The 27,395-nt window shown below is 43.0% G+C and overlaps 1 protein-coding gene across 1 annotated transcript in view; it reads right to left on the reverse strand.

Moving 5' to 3' along the window:
- FANCD2 (FA complementation group D2) overlaps nt 1–27,395 on the reverse strand; it is a 53,549-nt gene that overhangs the window by 15,294 nt on the left and 10,860 nt on the right. The window contains exons 12-32 of the mRNA XM_040592258.1: nt 26,767–26,867; nt 26,168–26,276; nt 25,389–25,424; nt 24,847–24,990; nt 23,630–23,764; nt 22,071–22,202; nt 19,988–20,095; nt 16,739–16,848; nt 15,231–15,291; nt 14,387–14,512; nt 12,955–13,028; nt 12,726–12,866; nt 11,469–11,569; nt 11,051–11,166; nt 9,539–9,647; nt 7,607–7,705; nt 4,760–4,869; nt 3,119–3,265; nt 1,865–1,981; nt 864–992; nt 554–669 (exon numbers count right to left, since the gene is read on the reverse strand). Of these exons, the coding sequence (XP_040448192.1) occupies nt 554–669; nt 864–992; nt 1,865–1,981; nt 3,119–3,265; nt 4,760–4,869; nt 7,607–7,705; nt 9,539–9,647; nt 11,051–11,166; nt 11,469–11,569; nt 12,726–12,866; nt 12,955–13,028; nt 14,387–14,512; nt 15,231–15,291; nt 16,739–16,848; nt 19,988–20,095; nt 22,071–22,202; nt 23,630–23,764; nt 24,847–24,990; nt 25,389–25,424; nt 26,168–26,276; nt 26,767–26,867 (2,321 nt within the window). The remainder of the gene's footprint in view (nt 1–553; nt 670–863; nt 993–1,864; nt 1,982–3,118; nt 3,266–4,759; nt 4,870–7,606; nt 7,706–9,538; nt 9,648–11,050; nt 11,167–11,468; nt 11,570–12,725; nt 12,867–12,954; nt 13,029–14,386; nt 14,513–15,230; nt 15,292–16,738; nt 16,849–19,987; nt 20,096–22,070; nt 22,203–23,629; nt 23,765–24,846; nt 24,991–25,388; nt 25,425–26,167; nt 26,277–26,766; nt 26,868–27,395) is intronic.

Here is a 27,395-nt window from a genome sequence, read left to right on the forward strand (position 1 = left end):
AAAAAACTTCTATGGCGCAATCCTGGATTATATTAGCAGATGCAGAGGTCAAATCCACGCTGCACAAGCATTGTTGTTTGACATTTCTGAATCCAGTCTGAGCACATCAGCAGCACAGGCTTTCCTTTAATGAAGTACACATTCCTCCTTTCCCATCAGCAAAAGAAATTCATTGCTCAGGATTCAGGCAGTGACAACTTAGCAAAGGATGAGGGGACTTACTGGGTAAGAAACTCCAAGATCCCTAGGCAGAATGGGAGCTGCACAACGAGGTGTGCCAGCATGCCACTTATGCTTGCCTTGATCCAAAAGCGCATTGAATTCTATCCAGTTCAGTGCTTCATCACCTACAGTTTTAGTTCAACTCAGGATCAGGCAAGGAAGCTTGACATAACTATAAAGCCCTTAAAAGTCTCCAGCCACTGCAGTGTGTTCTGCATGCTGGCAGGCCATTTGCTAAGTAGAAACACTTTAAAGAAAAGAAGCAAGAAGGGGAAGCAATAAATGGACTTTGCTCATTTAGGTGACCAAGTACTTCTTTGTTTAAACTCACCAAGCAAATAGGGAGCGAAAAGTTAGTAACAGCTGTTGGTAACAAAAGGACATCAGCTGGTGCTCCTGGTTGTTAACTCCAGGTTCATCTCCCACATCCCGATTTTGTGTAACTGCCTTTAATACAGAACAAATAATGCATTAGATGCTATTCCAGGGAAAGACAATGGCACAAGAATTCATTTCTGTAATTCCACATTGAAAAACGTGAAGAAAACAAAGCGACTCTCTTCCCCACAAACAAAAGTAAAAATACCTTTAGAGGTGACAAAACTCAACAGTTTTTTGAGTAAGAATTGCTGCCCGCTGACCTGGAAGTAGTTGTGCATGTTCTCCATGTGATTACACAATGGCTTTAGTAGCTTGACTACACACATAGCAACTTCCTTGGGGGATCTCTGACACAGGTGGGAAAAGCCAATATCCTTGTAGCTTCTTTCCTGCAGCAAATGCAAAAGATTAAGGTCAGCCTTACTTGAGAATAACTTCACATCAAGTATCACCTCTTAGACTTCTCCTGAGCAGTGCAATTCCTGATGTCATACACTCTGTCAGGAAGGGCCACAGAGTAAGAAAATTGGCTTCTGCTGAACAACCAGCACCAACAAGTGGATGACATTCAATGAAAAGAATAAAACTGATGTGACGCGCAGCTCTTTTATGGAATCATAGAATAATTTACGTTGGAAAAGACCTTTAAGATCATGGAGTCCAATATTTTACTCTAAAAGAAGGCTGTCTCTGCACATAGGATTTAAGTTCAAAAGACAGGAAAGAACTCAGAATATGATAGAGTCCATCAGGTTGTAGTGTATTTCTCATAGTTTAATGCAACGAGCCACACGTTTATTTTCCTCCTGAAGGCATCAGACAGAAATGCAAGGAGTCACTGCGCTCAGGGTGTTCTTCTAAGGACTGCAGAAAAAGCAGAAACACAGATGCGATAACTTCTGTTGGATGCAGCAGCTACCTGGTCTGCCTAACCTGAGCTGCTTCTTGAACAGCAGAGCCAATCTCCCCAGGGAGGGCTGGGAAAACGGTCACTTGAGTTTTGAGGCTACAAGGCTTTCCCTCAGTTATATACCCTTCCCTGAGACATGCAGAGAGCCAAACGCTGCAAACACTTCAGTGAGGGAAGTGGTACAGAAGACTTTTGAAAGAGCAAGTGCTGCTCTGACACACAGTTGGGTATCAGACTTCCATTTAACTGTTAGGTGAAAATAATTCTGAACAACATTTCTCTCGGGAAAGGCCTGGAGACCACTGATGCCTCAAGCCCAGGTCTAGACCCACTGGCTGCTGCTGTACTTGCCTTTGGAAAGGGCACTCTCCTGGTGGAGCCCGGAGTCAGCACGTGTTCCAGCTTCCAGCACAGGTCATCCAGAAGGAAGCAGAGTTCAGCAGGCCCCAGCTGCACAACTTCACAAGCCTACAATTACAAGAATGCTGAATCCCAGGTCCCAGACATAACTGTAGTGCCTTGAAGCCCATGTTCACCCCCCTCCATTTCCAGTTATGACTCCTGGCTTAGTTAACCTCAGCCAGGGACCTATTTAGTAGATGTTAGGGTTTTATGCCTCCCCCATTGCAGGTATGGGGCACTGGTTCTGGTTACTCAAAGCATGAAGAAAACCTGGTGCTCTGAACATAGCTGAGGCAATGTCAGTAACACTTTACTACTGAGAGAGAACTAATTTATATACACTGACATTGAAAATAAGCCTCTAAGGATAAAGACAGGTTTAAGCCCAAAGAATCACAAAATTCACCAGTTGAGTAATAGTCAAAGTAATTTAAAATAACACCACATAGCCCAAGAGACTTGTCAAACAGTCTTCCAGTTGGCCTGTGACCTGCACACACAGACAGCTGTCCTTGGAGCAGGCCAGGCTGTACTCCAGCCTGCCATGGCCTTTTCACATTTTATGAATCTTACTGTAGCCTAACAAAATCAGACTCCAGATCGACACAGCCTGTCTGCAAAGAGTGTAACGAAATTAAACACTTCTGCTTTCCACATCCATAGCAATGTAGTTTTACATAAAATCCCAGATGATGAACAGGTCCCTGCCCACTGCAGGCAGATCCATGACACCAGTCCCACACTTGTGCTGAGTTTCTGATCTGCTGATGCCTGGAGACACTTGCCTTTTTGCAACATGGGCTTTACTTAAATGTCACAGGTTCTTTCTAAAAGGCAAGCCACCTTTTAGTGTATTTAACATCCTAGGGCTCAGCAGTATTCAATACGAAAGCCCCTTTCTTTCCATTAGGTCTAAACATGTTATGCTGTATCTTTGTTCCTTTTATGCAACATTTATATTTGGTTTTAACATTGTTACACTACACCTCTGCTGTTCTCAGGAAAGTCCTCTTATCTCAGTGCCTTGAAGTACTTTGGTGTCTTTCAGGGCAAATTCTCTCTTGGCACCTAGCTCACAGCCCCAGACCAACATATCTTAACATCAATCTTCTGTCCATTTTAATGGAACAGAAAGGGCCAAGACCTCTGAGGGAGGTAGCTACACAAAGCCTTATCCATATGGTTTTATGCTGTTCTATTCACCTCTGTATGCATCTCTGCATCCAAGACAGACTTTGTCAGCAGCCCACAGTGGAGTACAGTAAACACTTCGAGGTCTAACTCCCGGAAGTATGGTCGATAGCTCTGCAGCCATGCCAGAGGATTTCCTGCCTCTCTCTCAGCAGCAGTCTAAAAAGTAAATGGCAGAATTAAGGTTGCAACCTGCAAGACTATAAGACTTTCTAACTCAAATAAAGCTATTTCTTTCATGCAGATTTCTAAATCTTGTGTCAGGTTGAAAAAAAGACTAAGAATAACTCATGGTAGCTAGCAGAGAGACAAGCACATAGAATCAGAAGCATTTTCATTTTGGACCGTACAAGTCACTAACAATTTTCTAGAAAAAAAAATACTTGGGAAACTGGAATAAGCTTTGCTATCTCCTTTCTGTGAATCAGTGGCCATTGTGAAACCCATTCTGGACTTGCACCATAAGCACCATGAAAGATGACAGCAGATGTTTTTACCTTTGATAAATGCCAGGATGGCAAACTATGGGATGCTCTGCTGCCTGTGATTGACAATCTCAGTTCTTAGAGATTCACTCCACACAATCTTGTTGTGGGAGCTGGTGTATGTTACACACGGCTCACAATAGGATTTCTGTATTCTGCTGTCCCAGGCATGGCACAGTATCTAAGGCTTAGTCTGGAGCCAGTACTCTAGGTAATTAGTTTATTTTTATATATATATGTATGTATGTATGTATAATAGTAAACTACTTAAAAATATTAGATACATTCCTTCCCAGAACTATTAGAGACTTTGATTATTCTCTGTAACTTCAGTGACTTTGTTACCGTATCTGACTCAGTTACCATATCTGTACAATATCAGGGAAGTAAAATCATATTTGCCTGGCTAAAATGGATAAAATGGACTCTGAATAACATTTATTAGCAGCAGTGGCAGAAGTGAAGCCTTGTGGGATGCTTATGAGATCCCAGCCCCCAGGATGCTGAGACCAAAGCTAGGCACACTTCCCTGATTTCTCTTTCAGCTACCACACATCTTGCGTTCCAGGCATGATGACAATACCATAAGAGGTTATTCAGATGAACAAGAAATAAAACCCAATAATTCATTAGTTATAGGTTTGGGAAATGGTTCTTAGCTTGTGATGAAAATGGATAATTTTAAACAGGCCTTACCATGAACACAACACATTGATTAAATACCTCAAGGAAAATTGCAAAATGAGCACCCATGATTGAAGCAGAGTAGAATCAGTGGGAGATACATGATACTTACTAGGGTTTGTATTTTCCAGATACATCTCACAATTTCTGACCTGAGTCTAGGAATGGCATGTTATTGCAGTAATTTGAGATGAGACACTGGCTTAAGATAGCAACTTTCCATAGTCTTAACCAGAGAGTAACTAATAGTATTATTGATAGTCCTGCACATTCGCACTGCCCTGAGCCACAGTGCCTTCTGGAGAGTGGCTGGCCTGTCCAGCAATTTTGAGATTTCAGGTGGGAGCCAGGTGTCAGAAAGCAGAACTGAACCACTTTCTATTAAGTTGAAATTAACAATCCCTCTCTCAAAGCTTTTGTTTATGCTTCTATACCATCTTCCATAGTCTGTCTTTCCTGCAAGTCCTCAGGGTTATATACCTACCTTCTCCAGCTCAGAGAGTTCAGCATCAGGTTGATTTCCCTCAGAACTGTCATCTGCTGGAGAACGATCTGCAGAGCCGGCTTTGCTGCCATCAGTCTTTTTTTTCTTTCCTTAAAGATAAAAGCAACTTCAGAAAAAAGGCTGCACTGCACTTAACAATAGACAGCATTTGCAGCCAGGGAAATGGCACAGGCTGTACTTTGATCAGTCCTAAGAAAGCATGGAGCATGCACAGGTTGTGTGCCATCCATAGCCAGGATCACAGTCCAAAAGAGTCAAATGCATTTGGGGCTCCCCCACAACCAGCTTCTCTTTTATAAAATCACAGTAAGGAATTAAAGTGAGCGTCACTGTTCTTACTGTAGTTTAAACATTATGAAGTGATTGCAAAAACGAGTGGGACATCATCTTAAAAAAATATTGAACCAAAATGCAATGTTTCCTCCTCAGACACAGTATTGAGAAAGGAAGAGGACCTGGAAAAGGAAGGTAAGACACAACTACAGAAAGGACTTCCAGGGATGCCAAGCCAACAGCAGAGTAACTCAATGAATGCCTTGCAAGAGTCTTCACTGCTGACAATGGTAGGGAAATTCTCATACTTGACACGCTACGTAGCAGAGAGATCAAGGAAACTACATTGATTTCAAGTAACTGCACGTGATGTATTAGACCAAACAGACAGCTAACAGGCCACCAAGGCCAGGTGACATTCACAAAAGGTCCCCAGCAGAATTCAGATACAACATTTCAGAACTGCTGGCCACGGTGCCAGAGGGCCAATAGCTTGTGAACATAATTCCTCTTAATAAAAAGGGAACCAATAAGAATCCAGAGAATTAAAGACTGGTGAGTCTATCCTCCATCACTAGGAAAATGGCAGAGCTGTCTACGATAGAAAAATAAGATCACTGAGCATATGGACATACAGTCTGTTGGGGAGAAGCCAGCAGGGCTTCTGCAAAGGAAAACTTTGCATCACTAGCCTGCCAGCATGTTGGTATCACTGGAATAAAAGGGACCTATTAGCCAGAAGAGATTTATATTTCCAAAAAGACTGTGAAAAGGTTTTACACCAGAAACTATTAAGGAACTGAACTGGAATAGTGCTTTCTTGGACTGAGAGCTTGTTATAGGAGAAGCAGCAAAGGGTAATACTTAATGTGGACTTTTCAGATGGAATCAGCCATTTAAACCTCCAGGAACTAGTTTTATTCAACTTCATAAACAACCTGGAGAAGGGAATGCTCAGGGAAATCCCCAACAAGTGCAACATTTGGCATACAATTTCATCTGCCATTTTATAACTGCTATGCTGATGAGCATCAGAGACTTCTGCTTTTGTTTCTCTGTGATCCTTTCCAGGGCTCAGCCATAGATGAAGTGAGACAGTACCAAGGAAGCTGCATCTTTCACTGCATTATCTTTGGAAGAACAGAGTCAGGCAGGAGGAGGTCTTCCATGTCATAATAAATAAACCCTCTGAGTCAGACTGGAAAGTGAATTTGGTATGTTATGTCTCTCCTGAGGAGCTCCTTGTTCCCTTTCCTTTGAGGAATAGTCTTAGGCTAGATTTTATGACAGTGCTTGAGCTGATCTCATTGCTCAGGGGTAGTCCTGTTCCTCCTCCTACCTTTTTCTCATGTTCCCAGCCACACACACCTGAAACTTGCCTTGCACTGACTCAGGAAGACTGACCACTGGTTAAGCAGTCAACTTGTTAAAACAGCAAAAAAACTAACCCAGCAAAAAGTAAATAGCCAAAATAACTACCACGTAATAACATGGGGCAAGAAATCAGGCAACTTAAAAGAGTACAGATGTGAGTGGGAGAGTGAAGGCTTCCCCTCTTTGTTAGCAGTAAACTATTTAATTTAGCTCAGCTACAAGATGCTGCACGCTCAAAGGAGGAGCAAGTTCAGTGTCAAAACTGTGTGCTCTCAAGGCTGTGAACTATGGTCACAGCACTCACTGATTTTTTTGTAGGCAAGACAAGCTAAGCTCAGGAATCTTCATCTGGGCTACGCTTACTACGCTGAGCACTTCTGCTCCTTCAAAATAAAGTATCTAAAGCGATGGATCCTCCTCTTGTCTGCAGAACACAGTCATAGCTTTCCTTCCGCCTTTATCACTCTTACGTGACAGGTCCAGTCCCTGCAGAATGGGTCTGGCACAGGAGAAAAGGGCTCTCTAATCTGTGGCCTCCTCCAGCTGTTTTCATTGAATGGAATGTCAATTTTTGTCCCTTTTGGCTCAAAGGCAGTCATGTTCCCAGGAAATGTTAATCTAAACTAGAAAAAGAAGTAGAGGCAGAGAGAACAAAGTAAATCTACTTCAGCTTGAAAAACTAAAAGGCAAGTTCTGTTTCTTCTCTGTGGGAGCTAGCAGAGGGAAAGGATGAAGGAAGCATTTCCTTGTGCAGCAGAGTCATGACAAGGTTCCTAAGACATCAGTTAGGTACAGCCTAGAGGTCAGGAATTTGCAAGGCAGCTCAAGCCACAGATTCAGTACCAGACAATTGCACAAATCCTCAAAGGCAGAACAACTTACTGCTGCAGAAGATAGTTTTGACAGGTAAAAACAGTAAATGAAATCCCTAGATTTTCACTGTTAAATGCTAAGCATCAGCACACCCATGGAGACAGACTATCCAATGCCTGCTTGGAGTAGAATGTTTTTACTTCTACTTCAGGTGCAACAGGAGTTGGTTGGATAAGATTTCAAACTAGAGAGACCTTGCCAGGAATTCTGTGCTTTATGCACACACGAGTGCCATGGCTGCAGCGCAATATGCCAGTCAAACCCCACATCACATCTGTCTGCTTAAATGTTTTAAACTTTCTTTACCATTCCTTTTTCTTCCTGGGCCAGCAGCATTAACGGATGGCACAGCCTCCCGGGCTTCAGAATCAAAAGTAGCTGGTGGTGGGACATAGCCAGGGGTTGCTGAAAGAGCCAAAAAATGTAGAAACTGGGTTAGTTCAGCTCCTGGATGACAAAATACAGGCAAGATGCATTATCTAGAAGTACCATACGTTTCACGATCCTGGTGAACGTCCCTTTGCTTGTATGTTTAGGTGCATTTAGCCTTATTGTATGTCCACACTGCACTGGAATGACAGCTCTTTGCAATCCTCCAGCAAGGGAGAGTAACAAGTGCTCAGCTGTCCTTGGACATCTGTCTGTGTTGGTGAAGCTTTAAAGGACTGTTCTAGCACACCTAAGCCCTTTCTGCGCTGGCCTTGTAGTGCTCCTGGAGCAGCAGAAAGGGGCTGAGGCTGCACTTTATTTTGGTGTGTAAGGGTAGGTGGAAGGTGACAGTGTATTCTTCGTCACATTTGTCTTATCAAAGACCTTTTCAGTGTAAAAGGATATAAGTAAAGGGTGAAGCCATGAACAAGGACAGACACAAACCAATGGAGACAACGTCAATGATCAGAAGTCTCCAGTTTCTAACCGATGGGCCATTAAACTCCAGGCACAGCTTTGAGAATGGACACCTGGACTTTTTAACTGATAAACTGGGAGGAAAGAAAGGAACTTGAGGATTTGGGATATCTGATGAGGGCAAGGGTAGAACTATGCAAACTAATATAGGAATGTGCAGGGAAGTGGGGTGGGGAGGAACAAAGAGGGGAATGGGCAGAAATAGTGTAAAAAGGACTGGCCATGAGCAAAGTATTGCTGGTCAGTAGAACTGTCCAGTCAGTACGCTTGTCTGACTGAACCCTGTGCCCGATCACTGCAGTCTGTCCCATCTCCTTATTAACTCTTTTCTTAACTACATTTCAATGTAGTCTCACTAACCTCTGTGTGTGCATGTGCACGCACACGCTCCAAGGACTAAAGGCCAACTACCAGTGAGACCTGTGTGACTAAATACTGGGCTAGCAACTAGAGCTGGACCACCCTGGGCCTGGGGTGTCAGCTGCTGAAGTAAGCGAGGGGGTCTCTGTGTCAGTAATTAAAGGTGCCATAGGTCTTGGGAGAACCTCTACAAGTCTCAGACTTTGCCTGTGGAGCCTGCGCCTGTGAGATAAGCGTGTGAGTGTACACGTCTCCTAGCAAGCAGCAAGCTGGAATAGACAGTGAGTAGGGTACCCGTGGAGCAGATTAGAGGACCTGGGATCTGGGCAGGCTATTGAGCAGAGGGGCTGTGCCAGTACTTGTGGCTTCTTTGAGTGTTCACGTACTTGTGACTCTAGAGCGTTGTTTGTGTGCCTTCACTAGCAAACTTCAGTCTTAACCAGCTAAAAAGCAGGACGGGAACTTGGCTGTCTGTACTTATGTTTTACACAAGTCCTACACGTAGGTGCTGTTGAAGGCAGCACCTTGTCTGGGCCAGTCTGTGTCGCTGTGTCCACTGCCCTGGGACAGAGACCCATGCTGGGCTCCAGCAGCTCAGCAGGGGGAATTCATGGACCTAGAGCAGCTGGAGGCAGTCGATTCTTACAACATTCCTTAACAGCTTGTTACAACCGGAATACTGGAGAAACACACCGTTTCCTTAGGATAAGGGCTGGTTTACTCCAGTATCCACCATACTCTGTTCCCAGGCAGAGTTGACAGAATCTGCCAAAGAGATGTCCCCAAGGAGGTGACTGAGAAGGGCAGTTTGGACTTGGACAAATAGAAAACAATAGCTGTCTGTGCATGCACTCTTAGGCCACTGTAAAAATGCAGTATATGTTATATATACCTCCTCCATTGATGTTTAAGCCAATCCCTTTCGCTTCACAGCTGGCACAGGCCCAGAATGTACAAATGATTCATGCTCACCTGCCAAGCATTTTCCCAGCACATTCTGCAGTTCTGTGATGTTCTGTAATCGAGTCAAAACCTTCCCCTTCATCTCAGCATCCTGTTGCTGGCAGAAGGCATTTACAACCTAGAAATACAAAACAAATCACTGACTTATTGAGATTTGTACCCACTTTACTACGACTTCTTTTCTGAATAACATTCTCAAGTCCTGAATAAGCACACAACACAGCACAAGTAGCCTGTGTGACCACATCCAGACTGCATGAACAAAGTTCTTCAGAAGCCCATGAGAACGTGGACATCATTGGTGCAATTTACAAAAGCAACAGAGCAACACCTGCAGATCAGATATTAACTGAAGAAGAAAAGTTAGCAGACAGCACATTGTCAGGTTCTGTGCTGCTTATGGCTCTGGAGACTCCTTGGCACTTCCCAGGTCTGTCAGAAGAGACACAGTCCTGGGAGAAGAGCAGAAACAAGGAGGACTGGGGATGTGGAACTGCACCAACTCCCAGCTCTGGAGCTGGATTGCACCAACTCTGACATAGCTCATGTTATCAGAATAACCCCAGCAGGGAACATTCCCACTGACCATCAGTTAGCAAATACATGGTCCAAATCTGCTTGAAGGCACTGCATTTAACCCTTCTGTAAGCTCACAGAGGTACACAACAAATGAACAATCACAACCAAGTTTGCAAGGGACCTGTGGAAGCCTCTAGTCCAACACCCTGCTCAAAGCAGTATCAACTAAACAGGTTGCTTAAAGCCTTTTCTAGTGGAGCACTGAGCATCTCCAAGAAAAGCAATCCCACAGCTTCTCTGGATTTGGAAACACAATCTTTCTGTTAGGTAACAGAAGACCATAGTGGAAGACCACAATATCCCCTCCGCTCTGCCCTTCCCTCTCCAGGCTGAACAACTTCTGCTCTCCCAGCCTCCCCTCGTACACCATGTTCCCCAGCCCCTCATCAGGCTGGTGGCTTCCACTGGACTCACCCAGAATGACAATGGGAGCCCCAGCCTGGGCACAGTGCTGCAGGCAGGGCCTCGGACATGCCAAGCAGAAGGCAACAATCAATGCCCTTGACTCCCCTGCTCTCCAGCACGGTGAGACTGACCTTTCTTTCTGATGCTCCCTTCCTAGCTTAGAAACATATTACCTCACAGTTTTTAGACACATATTTGGGGTTCCCAGCATCCTCGCTGCAACAGCAAAACCATTTTTGTACACCAAAATGTGCCAGTGTGTATAAAGTGCAGCTGAGCAGGAGGTGGAAAACTCGTATCAGCAAGGCAGTCCTTAAAATCTCTGACCAAGAAAGCAGAGTTGCTGCTAACAGCAGTATAATGGATAAATGATAATGAAGAGAAGAACATGGAGAGAGATCACCAGGACCCTACTGGAGAAGGTTTCTAAGCAGCAAGACTCTCCTTCAACAATTGCACCCCTGAAGCCTAAGGTTAGTGTTTGTAAGTGCTTCTCCTCAGTGCCACTCCAGAACCTGCAGACAAGGCTTTACTCACCTCACGAAACCAGTTGAGAGCATAAAACAGGAGTGAGCATAGAAATTCCCGTTCCTGCGTGGATAGAGAGTCCAGCTTCCCTTCAACCTCCAGGTCAGTTAGGTACAGGGGGCAACCTGGGACAGAACAGGAAGAGGACATGTTGGACTGTGTTTGCTACCCATCCTTTGGTCTTTGCACGGACAAAGTCTCTTACCAAAGCCTTTATCAGTTCCAATGGCTATTTGGAGTAAGCCCTGTCAGTCAGTCCATCCCCAGACAAGGCAACTGTCTCCCCTGCCTCCCTTCTACTTTGTGGGCTACAGAGCACCTCAGCCTCCTTCACAAACTGCACAATTCTTCCAACAACTGCAGGAAGCCTTCACAGATCTGGAATAGGAACAAGGCAGCCAGACTAAAAAATGTCCATTTCCCATACCTAACAAGGCATCAATCTCCTCCAGGCTTCCACTGTTTTGCTCTCCAGTGTAGAGCCTCAGCAATCGGAAACAGGGTGACAGACACATCGGTGACACTACCCTGGAGGGAGGGGAAAAATTAAATTGAGTGGGTCCTATGGTTTATATACCTCCAGAATGCCCACCACTTTTCCATTATGTCTTATGTCCTCCCCATGCCATGCTGCCTCTGCTTTCTCTTTTGCTTCTTGTAAGTCCCAGTGACACAGAGCAGAAATGCACCATTATGGTTAAATAAATAGGTGAGCACTAGTTTTCTGGAAAAGCATATAAGGGCAGAAAAATGGCCATAATGAAGAAAAAATGTGATAAGATTTATTTCTTGTATAAATCAAAGTTGAATAATTCAGAAGGAATTATAAGAAATCATGCAAAACACCACTTCAAGCAGTGAAGAAACCTCCCTGAATGTTTTGTAGCATTCCACTGCTCACATTCTGAGTGAGGAAAATAAACATTTTTCTATAGATGCATGTAAAGTAGTTACAATGAATTTTACTCTATAGTGATCATGTCTTCTTTTTAGGCACAACTAAAATATCAACAAGAGCTTATGACAATAAATTACACAGGATATGAAGGTGCCAGTTAAAAAAAAGCTTTTTATTCTTTGTAACTTTGATGCCTTACTGTTTAATCAGACTTTTTTATTTCTTACGTGTTTCCTGTTCCATTTTCCAAAGACAAAGCCATTATTTCTCAGTCAAATTTCACTTGCAGCTGCATGTTTGAGGTTTAGCTCTGTTGCACAGTCTGTGTTGTCCAAGTACAACTGAAGGTGAGAAAAATTGTGTACTGTTCACACACACTAAGTCCTTAGTGACTCTCTATTTGAGAATCATTGCTCAAAATATGAATTTTGCCACCTCAAAGCTGCCTATCTCAATATGGCATTCAATATTACCACAACACTGGAAGAAAGAGCTACGATTTTCGTATGACAGATGGGAAACAAGGCAGATGCAGCATGATTTACCCAAGATCACCTAAACAGCCTGAGCCAAAACAGACCACCAGGTCCCAACCAGCTAATGCCTCTAGACCTGTCCGAGTACGTCTAACAGCAAGAGAAGGAAAAGAACACTGGAAACTGGTAAATTCTCTGACCAGCTCCTTATGAGGCACTTTGGCAGGCAGGACTGACAGCAGTGAAGCGCACCAAATGGAAACAATTCCTTTACCTTCACAGTCATCCTACAGTTAAGTGTGAAAGTTACCTTTTACTTTGGCTACTCTTTCCACCGGTGACCCTGCCAAGCTCACTCTGCGACACCAATGGTAAGAGGTTAATAGCAATTGCTCCCTGACTTTCATCTTCATCCAGATTATATAAGGACTTCACCGGGAACAAGAACGAACTGCAAGGACAGACAGACAAGCTCTTACTGACAAACTCAGTTCTCAGGGACAGAAACATTACTAATACTTAGCCTGTGATTAGCATACCCATCCACCGTGGGGCTCAGATCAACCACAAAGTCACTAGGAAAATCCTCCACCAAACTCTTCCCAAACTCCTCCTATAAAAGAAGGAAAAAAATCTGCTCAGCAAAGGGGCTCAGTGAAGAAAGTTTCAACAGCAGCAGTGCAAAAAAGCAGAAGATAAAGCCAAGCAAAATTATCCTGGAACAGTCACAGCAATGAAGCCCATTCCCTGCAAGGAGGGCCAAGACCTGCCTTTACAGACAAAGCCAGGAAACATTGCTAAGTGTGCACAACCAATTTCTTCCCTGCTCTTTGGGTGTGTGCTCGTCTAAAAGTTCCACAGTGATGCAGAGAGGTAGAGCAGCTGGCTGGAAGAGGAAAGGAGCCGTGGGAGATTCTCTGTTCTAAGAGCTGATAATCAGAATGAAATGGCTACAAAGTGCTGGCAAAGTTTTTATTTCACACAACGTGTGCCACATACTTCACATGCTTTACATTGTTAGAAACAATTAAGGGAGAAAAAGTAACTGAGGTGACAGCATTTGGACAAACAATGAAAAGACCCCCAAAAATCTGCACAAAATTTGTGGGAAGAACCTTAGCTTGCTTTTACATTTCAGTCTTGCAAGGAAAAAGGAGAAATTCTCCTTCCTCTGCTTTTTCTCCTTGGAGCACTCAGCTGGACCTTGGGAGACTGGCATTTCTAGCACTAGGCACAGAGCTGTCTGGAGTGACTGCCAGCACTTCACAGCTCCTTACTCACCTTCCCTCCTCTGCTCTGTAACCAGCAGGTGGGAAGAGCACCTGCGCCACAAGGAGTGATCAATTCCAATGCTCTCCTGGGCCCCAAGATGGCTCGCTATCCTCCTGGCTGGCACAGCCCACAGGCAAGAAGAGCTCCCAGCAAGTAGAAAAAGCTGTCCAGTGGCCTTCACAAACCTCTTCTTATTACCATAAATACCATTTGTTTGTTTATTTATTTACTACTATAAATGACTGTGGCTCTTCCAAGTCCTTAGGCATCAGATAGCCTTAATAGTCTGACCAGAAGCCAAATTCAACACTAAGTTTAAAGTTTTTTCAGATTCTACTTTTTTTCTATGCATCTTAAAAGCATGCTCTGAAATGTCATTTAATTTTCTTTAAAAGATTTCCCTGTTGTCATGTAAAAGTTCACATAAAGGAAGTTGTTAAAGCACGATGAGGAATCTGCCGCAATCAAGGAAAGCCGAGAGGGCTGAAAGGGGATTTTGTATATGATCACTCTCTTACAGGACCTGAAGCATGACTAGGGGGAAAAAAAACAAAACAAAAGAAAAGAAAAAAAAAAAAAAAAGAAAAATTGTTCTCAAACTAGACTGAAAACCTCACATCAACTCTGTCCTGCCAACAACCAAACATGTTTCTGAAGAATTCATTTAAGCGATTAAATTCAAACTACTCTGCAACATACCAGGAGCTTCAAGTCCAAATTCCCCTTCTGCTTCTCAATCAAACTGGCAAATTCATCATAGTAGAGAGCCAAGACCTCTGGTGTTTGCTCACAGCAGAAGCCCACAAGGTCCAGCAAAGTAGAAAGCTGAAACGAGAGCAAACAGTCTACAGGAACAGGTAAGGTAAACAGATCCAACTCAAGCTTCCACCTTGAGTCCCTTTTACACTAATTTGCTCTGAGGCATATCCAAAGCTTCACCTCTAGGGTAACAGCCCACAGTGACTGCTCTTGCAAAGACCCAGTTCTATGAGGAACATGGGTCTTTTAAGGTCCTGGCCCAGCTCCATGATGAAATAACACAAAAAAAGTCTGCCCAAGACCACCCTTAAATAGAGCGCTAGCCTAGAAGAAGGTTCTTCAACAGAAATTAAGGAAAAATGCCCAGGCTAGGCCAGCCCTCTACAGCAGAAGCACTTTCTCTAGGTGGCCTGAAAGGCACTGCTGCCAAGCTGAGAGGAAGGTGAAGGCTGCCTTTGGCTCAGTGAATCAGATCGCTCTGTTTCTTTCCTTTGTGTTTGAAATAACATCTGGATAGAAGACTTTCACTAGATGGTTGCAGTACTGCTTGTCCTGGACTAGCAGCAGGCAAGACCAGCAGGTGCTATCTTCATACAGAACTTTGTTTCTCCAGAACCATTTTCAATAGATCTTTGGCTCTGCGGTCAATGTACAAGAATCCCAGGCTCAGTAAAGATAACTCCAAGACACACATACTACTTCAGTTAAGACTGTGTTGCCAGTTACACCTCCTTGCTGACCATGTCCTCCCTCTCTCCCACACTGCCCCATTCTTGGCACTCACCTGCCCATCACGCTCGCTGTTCAGCTCTGGTCTCTCCAATGAACTGCCACCTCCTTCAGTTCTGAAAGCGATTGATAGCCTTGCTTTTGTGGCACAACACTTAAGAGGTGGCAAAACCCATCATACACAGAAGGTTCTCTCTCCAGAAATTGGAGAATTATACATGAAAAAGATGAGGTTTGGAACACTATTAGGAAAAGACCTGCTGACATTTGGGACCTTCAGGACAAGACTCAATGTCTTCTTCAGGGATATGCTTTTTCTAACCTGTTGAAACCTAAGCCCTCTAGTCATCCACTCTTCCAAAGCCACGCAGCCTCACCTTATCATAATCATAATATCTGTAGTTGTACATTAGGACAGCTACTCAAAATTCCTGCTGCTTACTTGCAGGGTTCAGAAAGGTACTTTTTCCTCTGATAATTTGGCTTTCAAGTCTGTCTCCTTCAATCTTTTCCTGAAGAAACCAGACAAGATGCCAGTAAGGTACACAATGATCCATGATGCAAAGATACTTCTCAAGTGCCAGCAGACAGATTTTCCCCATGCATTTGGGTCAGACTAGAATGGGAAGGAATTTCTCTACAGGTCAAACAAATTCCCTGGGGATTTACTTCTTTTTGCAAGGCACGGAACATGCTCCACCTGCTGGGATCATCTGTGTGCACTTTACCCTGCTAACTCTCTGCCACCAAAGGTGCCTTGATGCACAGATGACCCCAAAGGCTCTTGAGGGTGTTTTTCTCCCCCTGTAATTCTTATGCTAGAATTTTCCAAATCTCCTCTTGATATAACTATATATTAGCATACCCTGCTTAGACTTGAACCAGTGCCTAAAGCAAGTCTGTGCTATGGGAGCAACCACAATGCAGTCCACTGACTTATAGCCCAGAGCCAAGATGGGCTTTTCTCTTCATGTGATAAACAGCAAAAGCATTTTATTAAGAAGTGCAAAATCAGCAAGCTAACTAATGCTTCCCTACGTCAGTCAAATCTTTATTTTCCAAGTGCTTTAATCTTTGCCACAGCTCTTATCAGGAGTTTGCCTGGTTTATGGCTGCTGTTTATAAATCATTTATATAGTACACTGAAAATTGTCTTGCCAATGCCCAGCACAGCCATAACGACTTTTCTGCTTACTTCTCTTTTAGATTTCCCTGTATTCAAACACGGGGCACATAAGGCCTAGTGTCAGAAGCTGATCTGCAGTCAGTCCACCACAATGTTCAAATTTTTTTCTGAGCAGTAAGCGCTGCTGATGCTAGTCAAAGCATCCATGAATAGGCGTTAACAAGAAATTTGGGATGCCTTCGAGAGCAGCAGCAGGCAAGCAGTATTAAACAGGTTGTAACACCAAACACTGCAGCCTGCAGAAAAGAGTTTTAAGTTCTTGAATTTGACCAAGATGTGCATGAGCTCAAAGGCAGTGCCCCCCTTTCTTTGTTCTACTCCAGGTTTGGTCTGAACCAAAACCATATTAAATTCGTCTTTGCTACATTTTCTCTCACCTTTTTAATGCCACGCTGCCTATCATGGTAACAGCACCAATAACCCCCATCTGTTTGTGGTTGGGAACTGTACTGGAGAGCCATTTCCTGATCACCATGTGCATATCATCCTAAAAAGAGACACAGAACATGTTATCACAAAGGTACTTGTGTGCATCACTCACAGTTCTATTGGCGTCTTCACTTAACGTCACCTCCAAAGGCTGCAGGGGGACAGCTTATTGGGATTACAGCTTTGCAGAAGGCGTGCACATTCTGCAATTTCCTTTATTACGAAAATACAACTCTAGGTAAGGCTGCAAACAGCATTAAAAGTGACCGGCTTTGACTTTGCTCTAATTACTATACAGAACATGTAGTTGGTCCAGGTTTCACCTATAATTAATAGAACAATATATTAAAAAAAAATAGCGGGTGGTCTTGGAGCTCTTCATCTACAAACAGCAGCTGCAGAGCTACCCCCCAAAACACTGTCATCTTCAGAGGTTGAGGGATGGAGCAGTTTTTGGTGAAGGTCCAAAGAGAGCTGTAGGTAACACCATACCAGACACCTGGGATTAAGACATTTCTCACGCTGTCCCCCTTGTACCCCCGGGTGTGGGCATGCATGCCCTGCACAATTATAAAGGTTTCTTTGCAGCAGCTCTGCAAGCCCACAGCAGGTCTCAATGCAGCATGCTCTACTTCACAGCTGTGTCAGCAGCTCATCAGCTGCACTTCCCCAAAATGGGCACAGTTCTGTAGACTTCTGAAAGTCTGGACCACTAGTGGTAGACTAGGAGGTCTCCAGACACTGACAGCATAAGCATACTCAGTCACAGAAGCACGACACTTCAGGAAAGTTGGGAGACCAGTCTTCTGGATGAGAAGTCTAATACTTGCTGAAGAAATCAAAGGCAAAGCACAGAAGAGTGTGGAGCAAATCAGCCACAGGACTCCAGGCTGCACCTGCACTTGCTGACAAGAGGAATGCCAATTAAGAAAGCTGCCATTTTGAGGATGGAACAGCTGACCAGAGTGTCACATCTAAAACACGACAGCCAAAGCTAGAACAGGGCAATCACCAAGCTGTCCAGAACAGTGTCTCTGAGAAAGGAATATGTTCTGCTCGATCCCTTAAACTAACAAACTGTAGGCGAAAAAAAAAGACAGAAAACTTAGCTGAGCAGACAATCACGGCAAAGGGCTGCCAAGAGGTTCCTGACCAAAGCTAAGGGACAGCTCAACTTCCTGATATCTAAAAGTAGGTATCAGAAAGCAATTCATTTCAAAGCAGGGATGGAACTATGAATGCACTAAGCAGAAAACACGTTTATTTTAGCCAGTTAGCAACAGTCCTATTGCTAGTTTAAGCAGCGACCATGGCAGAAGAGCAGCATCCCTGTTATGAGGAGCAGCATTCTCAGACTGCAACAGGGCATGTGTGAGAACTCAAAAGCAGCTTCATAAAAGCAGCAAAGATCTTGCAGGTCACTGAAAAACATCACAGAATCAAAACAGCCCTGGTTACATTGATTCTTATTAACTCTCCCTGCTGGTCCTGCAAAAGAGGAGGTTGAACCATACAGAGATCCTCAGGGATTGAAGCTGCATGAAAGCACAAGCCCTGACCAGAGAGAGGTCTTGAGACAGAGGAGATGAAGGCTTGAGTTATGCTACACAAACTACCAGTGCCAACAAGGTCAAACCGGTAGCAAAGGACAAGTACATGGTTATACTACCTTTTCTTGACCTTCACTAGGCAAGATGCTTCTGGAATGAGCTGTGCAATGCAAGGACAAATGCCTAATCTGCCTGTAGAGATTCTCGTATCCAAGAGGCATCAATTTTATAAGTCCAGTTAAGAGAAGGCAAAGAGGAAGTTGGTTCCCTGGATACTGATTTATTTGGTGATCTACCCCTGCAGTCTTTGCTATCACTGCAGAAAGTCAAACTGCCAACCTTGCTTCCCCACAGTTACAAACTCTCAGCTCAGAATAAATTCTAGAGCTTACACTCCTCCTCTTCTTTTTGCAATTTATGAGGGTGACAGGCAGAACACTTCTTCCTGATGGTTAGTCCTTCAGGGGTGCAAAGTCACCCTGTGTGTTGCCAAGGCAATTTTCACAAGTTGCACGTAAGAAAGACTTGGGGTGGGAGGTAGGGAAATCACTGAGGAAAGTAGTTCAGAAAGGAGCTAAAACTGCTGTGCAGCCAGAAATTTTGGCAGTGAAGAGCTTCATCTTCACAGGGTGAGTGAGAAGACCTGAAATGACTACAGACATGCTGTTTTACACACCACAGACCAATCAGTAACAGTGGGAAAGCAGTTTTCCTTTATAGTCTCCAGCTAGCATGTGCAAACATAACCACTACTAGAAACTATGTAGAGACTCAAAGTCTAATTAGTCTATTAGCAAATAGTCCTAATTTCTAAGAGCTGAGCTTTATGAACAGGAAATTTTAAACCCAGACATCTCCACTGTGAAATAAATGTCTGAGATATTTCTTTATCTGATCACTGGTCAGAAATCCAGACAAAGGTATCTGATAACGCCACTATTATGCTGCAACCGAGTCACAAAAGGTATCCCGCATAAAATTAATATAAATTTAGACAGACCAGGTTTGATAGCTTCTCATGTTTAAACTAGAGGCACAAAAGGTGTGAAGCCTACCACTTCACAGCAGAGTCCTCTGTTCTGTGCAGTTCAATTCCTCTAACTTGAGTGTGTTGTCTCATGTACAAACATTAAGCAGCTGAACAGAGATGAATGTTATTGGTGAAGAAGTTGAATTATACTTTCTGAATGCTTCCAAGTGATGGAGAAACAAAGCTCGACAAAGAGGCTGCTGAATTTACACTTTTGCAAGTTTTCAAGGCTTAGCTAGACAAAGCCACAGTAAATCTGATATTATGTTGTTGACAGTCCCCCTTCAACTGGGAGGTTAGATTAGGGACTGCCATTGGGCACCACATTTCTAACAGCTCCACCTTTCTTAGACATGCAAGACAAGAGGACCTTTCTGGAGAAGATATAAGGTATGCAGTCACTGTGATAAGCCCTTGCTATACCGGGTGGAAAGCCTGGAGCCACAAGATGGCTTGCAGCCACTTAAGGAGAAGAGAATTTTCAAATGAAGGACAGCCTGACATCAATCATTGTTCATAGATGAGGCCATTATTTGCACCACACAAACTCTGGAAGTTAACATAGCAAAAAGGACCAAGGCACAGCCTGAACTCCTTTCTGTTGTGTCTCTGCTTACCTGAATATAGCTTCCTTCTTGCCTCTGGCTGAATGCCAGCGTGCTGAGAATGTAGAAAAGCTTCCGGATCTGGCATGGATTCAGTTTCTGTGTAGAGTCTAAAATGGTCTGCAAGACAGAAGCCATAAACTAGCTCAGATGTATCAAGAATCCCTTTCCATATTCCCAAAAATACATCACTTGTCAGCCACAGGGAAGACAATTAACTTCATCTTTTTTGTACATGCAGGAAAAAGTTACATTCAAATTAAATAATCATAAATGCACAACTATAGCTCTGACCTTAATTATGGCAGTTAATTTTATCAGAGGCTGAATGGAAAGAAAAATCTGGCTACTGTAAGCATTTTGGAAGTGCTCCAATTATATTTAGTGACAGCTGTTTATGTCCTATCACAGGTTAGGTCACAGGATTCAAAGTATTTGACAAAATGAATGTTATGGGATTTTCACTAATATTTCCATTCCAAGCCCTGTAACAGTCAAGATGTTAACAATCTAGGGGTTGAATTTTCTGTGCTGGCTGGCATCCTCAGGATATTTCATCTTCCAGTGCTTCAGTGAAAAACAATCCAGCTGTTTCCCGGAGCCACACTAACTTCCCTACCACTGTTGCTTCCAGTATTTTTCTCCTACTATTGGCCAACTTCAAGCAGGAATTGGAATGAAGCATCAAGTTTGACATGATTAGATAACCATTTTTGCAACCCTAAAGAAAATCCACCCAGTTTTAAGGTTTAAAAAATAGCTGTCTCGGGAGATGATTTGTGCTAAGATCTTCATGTTATCTCTGTGCTGGAGAGGCTCCAGCACAGCATCAAGTATGCCAGGCATCTGCAGATCTTTTTACAGGTAACACTCCTGAGATGCACGTCAAACACTGTATACTGCCAGACCCTGAGGGGTGGCCAGAGCATTGATTAACTTGCTTCACATACAAGCTTTGGTAATGCATCAACGATCATCCCATAGAAACCATAATCTCTAAGTGATCTGCCAGCACAAGAACATGCAGATGAGGTCGGAGGAAGGTCAGCAGGTCTTAGTGGCCTGCTGTGAGCAAGTACTCCCCACTGCACTTCTGACAACACATATAATTTTGAGTAGGGGTTCTAGGTTGTCTCTTTTGAGGACTACTTTCAGCACTGAGTCCTTATCACATCTTCCCTCTGCCAGGAGGGAAGTGAGCCCTGTTTCTTTGTTATACCCATCAAATGTGTGACAGATTGCATTGCAAATTCTTGTGGCAGATCTTAACGTCTTTTTAGCATATTTTAAGCAAGTAAATTACATTTAACAATCAATCAGACAAACAGCAAATTGTATATAGCTTTCCCACAGTGTGTACTTAAGACTACAGAATCACGGACACCAAAGAGACACCAAAAAACAGAGGGTAGGGGGAATACCCATACTCTTCAAGGGCTCTTAAAATACAGGGTGTCCTTCGGCTACAAATCACCACAGATTGGAAAGTGTTCAAGGAAAGTATTGTTACAGGCTTGCCTTGCTGCTTTGCTCTTCCCTCAGTCTCCACTTTTACTACTTTTGGAAGCAGGCAGCTGGACCTGCTTCCAAAAAAAATTTTTTTTTCTCCCCATTGAGTACTTTCTTCTTTTAAATTTTAGGACAGAAGTCTCCTCCCATCCCTGCCAGTTTTGTTTTAGGATTCAAATACTCTACTGTCACTCTTCCAATGTGGTAAGAACAGGCAGTTCACAAAGGGGGCAGGCTTTTGCCAAGCATTTGAAATAGCTGACGTTAATAGACAGCAATTCCCTTCCATTGTAGGTGTCATTCTATACCTGCAATTCAAGCATTCTCTGGCTACAGGGAAGGGTAACTTTTTTTTTTCTCTCTATCTCAACTTCCCCTGTCAAAAAAAACACATAGTCTGTCTTACAGCTCATGTTTTCATAGCTGATCCTTTTCACTTCCGACCACTGCATTTCTCAAGACAGATAGCTTTACAGTTACAAGCTGTTCCAACACCTCTGTTTCTGAAAAGTACTGACCATTCTGGATCTGAGGCAAAGTGGTATAAGGGACCTGAAATACAACATGCCCCCAGAAATATACATACCTTCACAAAGGTGGCATAGCGCATCAGCAGGGATGTGTGCAGCATCACTAAATCAGTGAGCACATCCAGAGAAATGTCCAGTTCTGTCTCATTTCCACTGCACACATGAGTCACCAAAGCAGTCACAACCTCCTAAGGAAGAAGCCCCCAGAGAAACCATTGTGAAATACCAAAGGAAAAATATCTGCCCTGTTCAGCTCACAGGGAATATGTTGATCAAGTACAAATAATCACCCCAAAACTCAACCATTTTATTAACCATATTATTCTAAATTCCTTCTCAGTTTGTTCTTTAATTCCAGATATCCACAATATTGACTTTCTCCTTGAGCCTCAATTTTATTCAGATCTAAAAGCTCCCATGATTCCATAAAGCTGTTCTTCACCAAATTTTTCCTGCCTGCTTGCTAACACTACTGCAGTTTCTGCTCTTTGCTGTCAACACATAGAACAATAAAAATCTATTCTGTTTTCTTAGGCACACAGTCCTGTTTTCTTAGGTGCACAGAACATTGCACCATAGCCGGGAAGACTTTGCATCTAACTTCAGCACTTCCAGTGTCTTCATGATCTTTATCAACAACAGTTCAAAACTGACATTTTTGTTTCAAAATTATCTTTATGGCCTTAGTTCAGACAAATTCTGGACAGGGATCTCTCTCCATCCCATCCACTGTCTGAGCTCTGGGTCCTTCCTAATTGCTAATACAGCCATCCTCTTTTAAAATTCTTAACATCTCAAAGTATTACTAGATTCACTAGCTTGTTGCAGATGACATCATATGCCTTCGTATCTCAGCTTTTTCTCAGTTGCTTTTTTGTCTGTTTGTTAAGTTTGCTGTAGTAAGTAATACAGATTCAACGCCGTAAACAGTCTTAATCATAAACATACTGTGCCCCAAAAAAGTGCAAATACATTCAAAAGCTTGTGCAGAGCTGCCTTCAATCCTCAAATCTCCCGAGGTCAGCGTGTCTGCAGAAACTCCTACTCAGAGCTCAAAGTCTAGTCTGTTGTTATTACTTCAGAATATGCAGCAAGAGTTCAAGTTGGTCAAAGCTCCAAGGAAAATCCGTGTAAACTTTTCCACCATAGTAAGTTATCCAAAGAAAGGGAAAATTCAAACTATAACAATGGCTTTTTAAAACAGAGGATGTTCTAAGCGACTAGATAAGACAGAACAGGAATATGGATTTAAGAACAAATCTCCTTTGTGACGGTGGGGGCCAGTCCTGACTTCCTGGCTAGATCTGAGTCAACTTGTTTGCTTTCTGAATTGCAGCAAATCCAGCAGTCCCCTCTGCTCCATGAGTACTTCTTGTTCTGTCACTTCCGAGGTCTGCCTGTTTGCTCCCTGCTCCTCCCAGCAGCCTCTGTGCTTAAATCATTTGCTACCAGAGCCTTGCTGTGATTGTTCCAGTCTTCTGCTTGGCCTACTCTACAGCACAGACCTCCCTCCAAAGGCATCCAACTGCCTGAAATCCTCTCCCCTGAAAGGATCACGACATACATTCTAGAATACAGTGCAAACACAAAACAGATGTCACCCATCACACTATACCTGCTGGCAGTAAGAGTCAAAGGCTGCAAAAGCTTGTTTGTACATGCAGCTGCCAAAGGAGACTACGGCTGGGTGTGCAGAGTGCAGAAACATCTGAGCAAGTGCTAGGATTGAAGGGAAGAATTCTTTGATAACCTGAAATACAGACATCACAAAAGAGGAGGTTATTGCTGCTTCTTTTCAACACACCCAGCTCTCTAAATAAAGTGTGCAGTACAGCTCATCTTGAAAGCTTTGTCTAGTTTACTAGGTGCTTTTCTGCCTCCTGACTGTCCTCTCTTGCACAAATGGGCAACAAGAACAGATAAGGCACACCAGAATGGGTTTCTTCAGGCATCACACAAAGGATTTACAGTCTGGTTAAGAAGCCAACCTGCAAAGCTGCAGAGCTTAGAGCAGCATGACCCTTATAGGTGACACCAGGAAAGTTACATTACAGCAATGTACCACTAAATATAAGCCCAAAGACAGACACACTGTTGGCCTTACTTTAACAGGACTCTGCTACCTCAAGATACTCAGAAAGTTAACTTTTCAAGTTAATCACACAGAGCACCTTTGAACAACAAGCTCTTATTCACATGTAAAGTGGCCTAATTTAGCTTAACTTACTCTGAAAGGGAGTTAAACTAAAACTGAACTAAACCCACTTATACTCAGAATAAAATGCGCCTACTTAAAGCATTATTATAGTTCAATTAATTTAAAATTTATAACTCTGCGTTTATCTGCCCTCTACCTCCAACAAGCAGCACTATGTAATTTTTCATGGATCTTTTCAGCTTTCTCATAGTGAATGGTAATTTACATTACATTCCAAACATAATGCCCAACACATATTTAGACCTAGAAAACACTGCACTTGAAAAATGGTGCATGTAAACATAGGAACTTTTAATAATACTGTGGGAGACAACAGCATGCCTGAACACAGTGGATGGAGATCTTGGGCTAGACCACATCTCTTCAGCTGAGAGGCTCTGCACCAAAATAAAGCCCATTTAATTCTGAGGAAAGCTCAAGTCTAAAAAAACCCCATGTGACACAACAGAGGACACGTGCCTCGGGACACTGAGCTGGAACCAAAAATCAAAAAACAGAAGTAGATGTACATAACTGGAACAGTATGTGTAGTGCAGCACAGGGCTAAATCATCATCTGACAAGATCTTGGAGAGATAACAGAAAAGGGATTCCCAAAGCAGAATCAGTACTGACCACTGAATGATTCTGGAAGGCATTCTGCATCAGCTGTTCTGGCATGCAGCCCAGTCGGATTTTGCTCTTCAGTACTTTCTCAGTTTGCTTCCTGTTCTTGGTGTTTGTAGAATGGATTAGCAGCAAAACTATCAGATCCAGAACCTTTTAGAGGAAATAACCACCAGTCATTATTCTGACAATACATTAAACAATCCAGGCAACTACACACTTTGAAATCAAAAGCTCAGAAAGCCCCAACAGCCACAACTGTAGAAAAACCTTCTTAGTCCAACAGGACAGAATTAATCCAACAGGACAGAATTAAAGCAGGATAACTCTGTCCCTTGACATTTAGAAGGGATGCACCAAGAGTTACAAAGAAAATGGATGGCCATTATACTAGGAACAAGTCAAATACCAAAAGAAACACCCATGCAACATCACTGGCAGTTTCTGCTCCGGCTAGAAAAATCTCTTCATCTACAACCATGAAGAAAGCCCTTGAGAACACCAGCAGAAGACGACACTCCCAGAGACAAGCGCAGAGTCAGAAGTATTACCTTATGGTCAGATACAGATGTGCTGTTCTCAATAGCCTAAGAGCAAAAACACCAAGAAAGCCGTTATGCTAGAGTACAATGCCATATGCCAAAACCAAATCAAAAAAATGTAGACACCAAAAGAAATACTGCTCACAGATTTCTCTCCTTTATGACAGGACAGCTATCAAAGCCAGCAAACTACATCTTGCAAACAGCAGGGAATCCAGAAGGCACTCAAAAAGACAGCATGAAAATTTGACAAGGATGTTCTCAAATAACATCAGGCTTGAAAAAGGAAATAAGGTACTGAGCAATGAAAGGCTGAAAACAAGAAACAGTCTCATGGTTTTCACTGAAATACAATTTAAAGATAAATTTAGCCCCAAACCAGCCAATACTGATTTCTAGCTGGACATTTTCAAGTACCTTAAGGCTTCATACAGCTCAGCCTCAATATATAGGCATACATTTTTGCTCTCTTGCAGATGGGAAAAGAAATCTAAGACTATTTTTTCCAAAATACTCTCGAAAACATGCAGAGCCAGGTTTATCCTGCACTTCAAGATCTGGGGACTGTACAGAGGAGCCAGTGGGCACTAGCAAGTACTGTGAAATTGGTAACTGAAGAAGAAAGACTCTGACAAAGCACTGCTAATCTGGAACACAGAATGAAATCTGTATTGGTAAAACGACAGGCTAACAGTTGTCTCAATGTCACTGTTGATTACAAGAAAGGCTCAGGCTCAACCTAGGAGTCCAATTAAATAAGGAAACAAGGACTGAAGCATGTAGCTTACCTTAATCCATGACTCAGAGACATCTTTCTGAAATCTCACAGCTAACTTGATCACATCAAAAAGTAGCTTCACACAATTCTGGCTGGTGGTTACTTGGCTCATGGAAGAACTGCAAATGATCAGAAAGGAGGAGACTCAGTCATTGTAAATACTGTAGTAAAAGGAACAAGGCAGCCTAGCAGTCACAGCAGTTCCTGAAAGCAGCCGTTCTCTAGAGGGAATGCTCTGGCAAGGATAGGGAGTTTCAGAAGAGAGTGGAAGCAAAGGTTGCAGAATCAATCAAAAATGTACTGGAGGGAACGTAAAAACAGATGAACTGGCAGCAACATTATTATAAATGAAGTTGCTTACCCCCATGTAGCTATGGATGCAGATGGCTCAAAAGGAGCTACACATGTGACAGGGGAAGCCATCTGGGCAAGGATGGACAAATACATTATATTAACACCAAGCAGGAAGGAACAAAGGTGTCTGCACCTTCATGCAGGATAAATTAGGCTCATGTATGCAACTGTGTGCTAGAGAGACCAGATAAAGAAAAGCTGAAATTCTCTTGTCCCATCTTACCCTTGAAGAATCATGTAAATCTGTTCAAGTACCTGGCCTGGACTTGGCTTTTAAGCTTCTTCTGGGAACCTAGGATCTGCAGAGGCAGAACACATGATGACAGATCCAAGTTCTTACGAAGATCAGAAATCACCTGTAAAATACAAATCCTTGTACAAATCACTATGACACAAGGGAGGAACAGAAAAAGCTGAGGAAAAGAAAACACAATCTCCCAGAATAATCCTAAAATTACAAATCAAAAACTCATGTATTTTTAAAGATTCACAAGCATTTAACTATGATCAAACTTTTTTTAAAAAAAAACTTAGGAAATGAACCAGCAACACACTGCTCTTCACCTGTCAAGTCATGACATCGCAGATGCATGCGGAAAGCATGAAAGGATTTCTTAAGAGTTACTCAGTGAAATTCCCACCTCTATCTGCTGTATGCTGATGTGAACTAGTTTTATCCTGTTTAGCAGCTGAGCAAGATATACGACAGTCACAGGAATTCTGGGGCATGTGAGTTTACCAATCTGACTACTGCCAAATCGCAGTATATCAGCAGACCAGCTTGCCTGTAACAGGCAGGCTGTTTTCCCAGTGGTCTCCCAGAAAGATTTGGGCAGATCACAATCCTCATGTCTTACACTGAGGCTTCCTCAAAGTATGAAAAA

Source organism: Falco naumanni, chromosome 4 (genome assembly GCF_017639655.2).
Source record: "Falco naumanni isolate bFalNau1 chromosome 4, bFalNau1.pat, whole genome shotgun sequence".
Classification (NCBI taxonomy): domain Eukaryota; kingdom Metazoa; phylum Chordata; class Aves; order Falconiformes; family Falconidae; genus Falco; species Falco naumanni.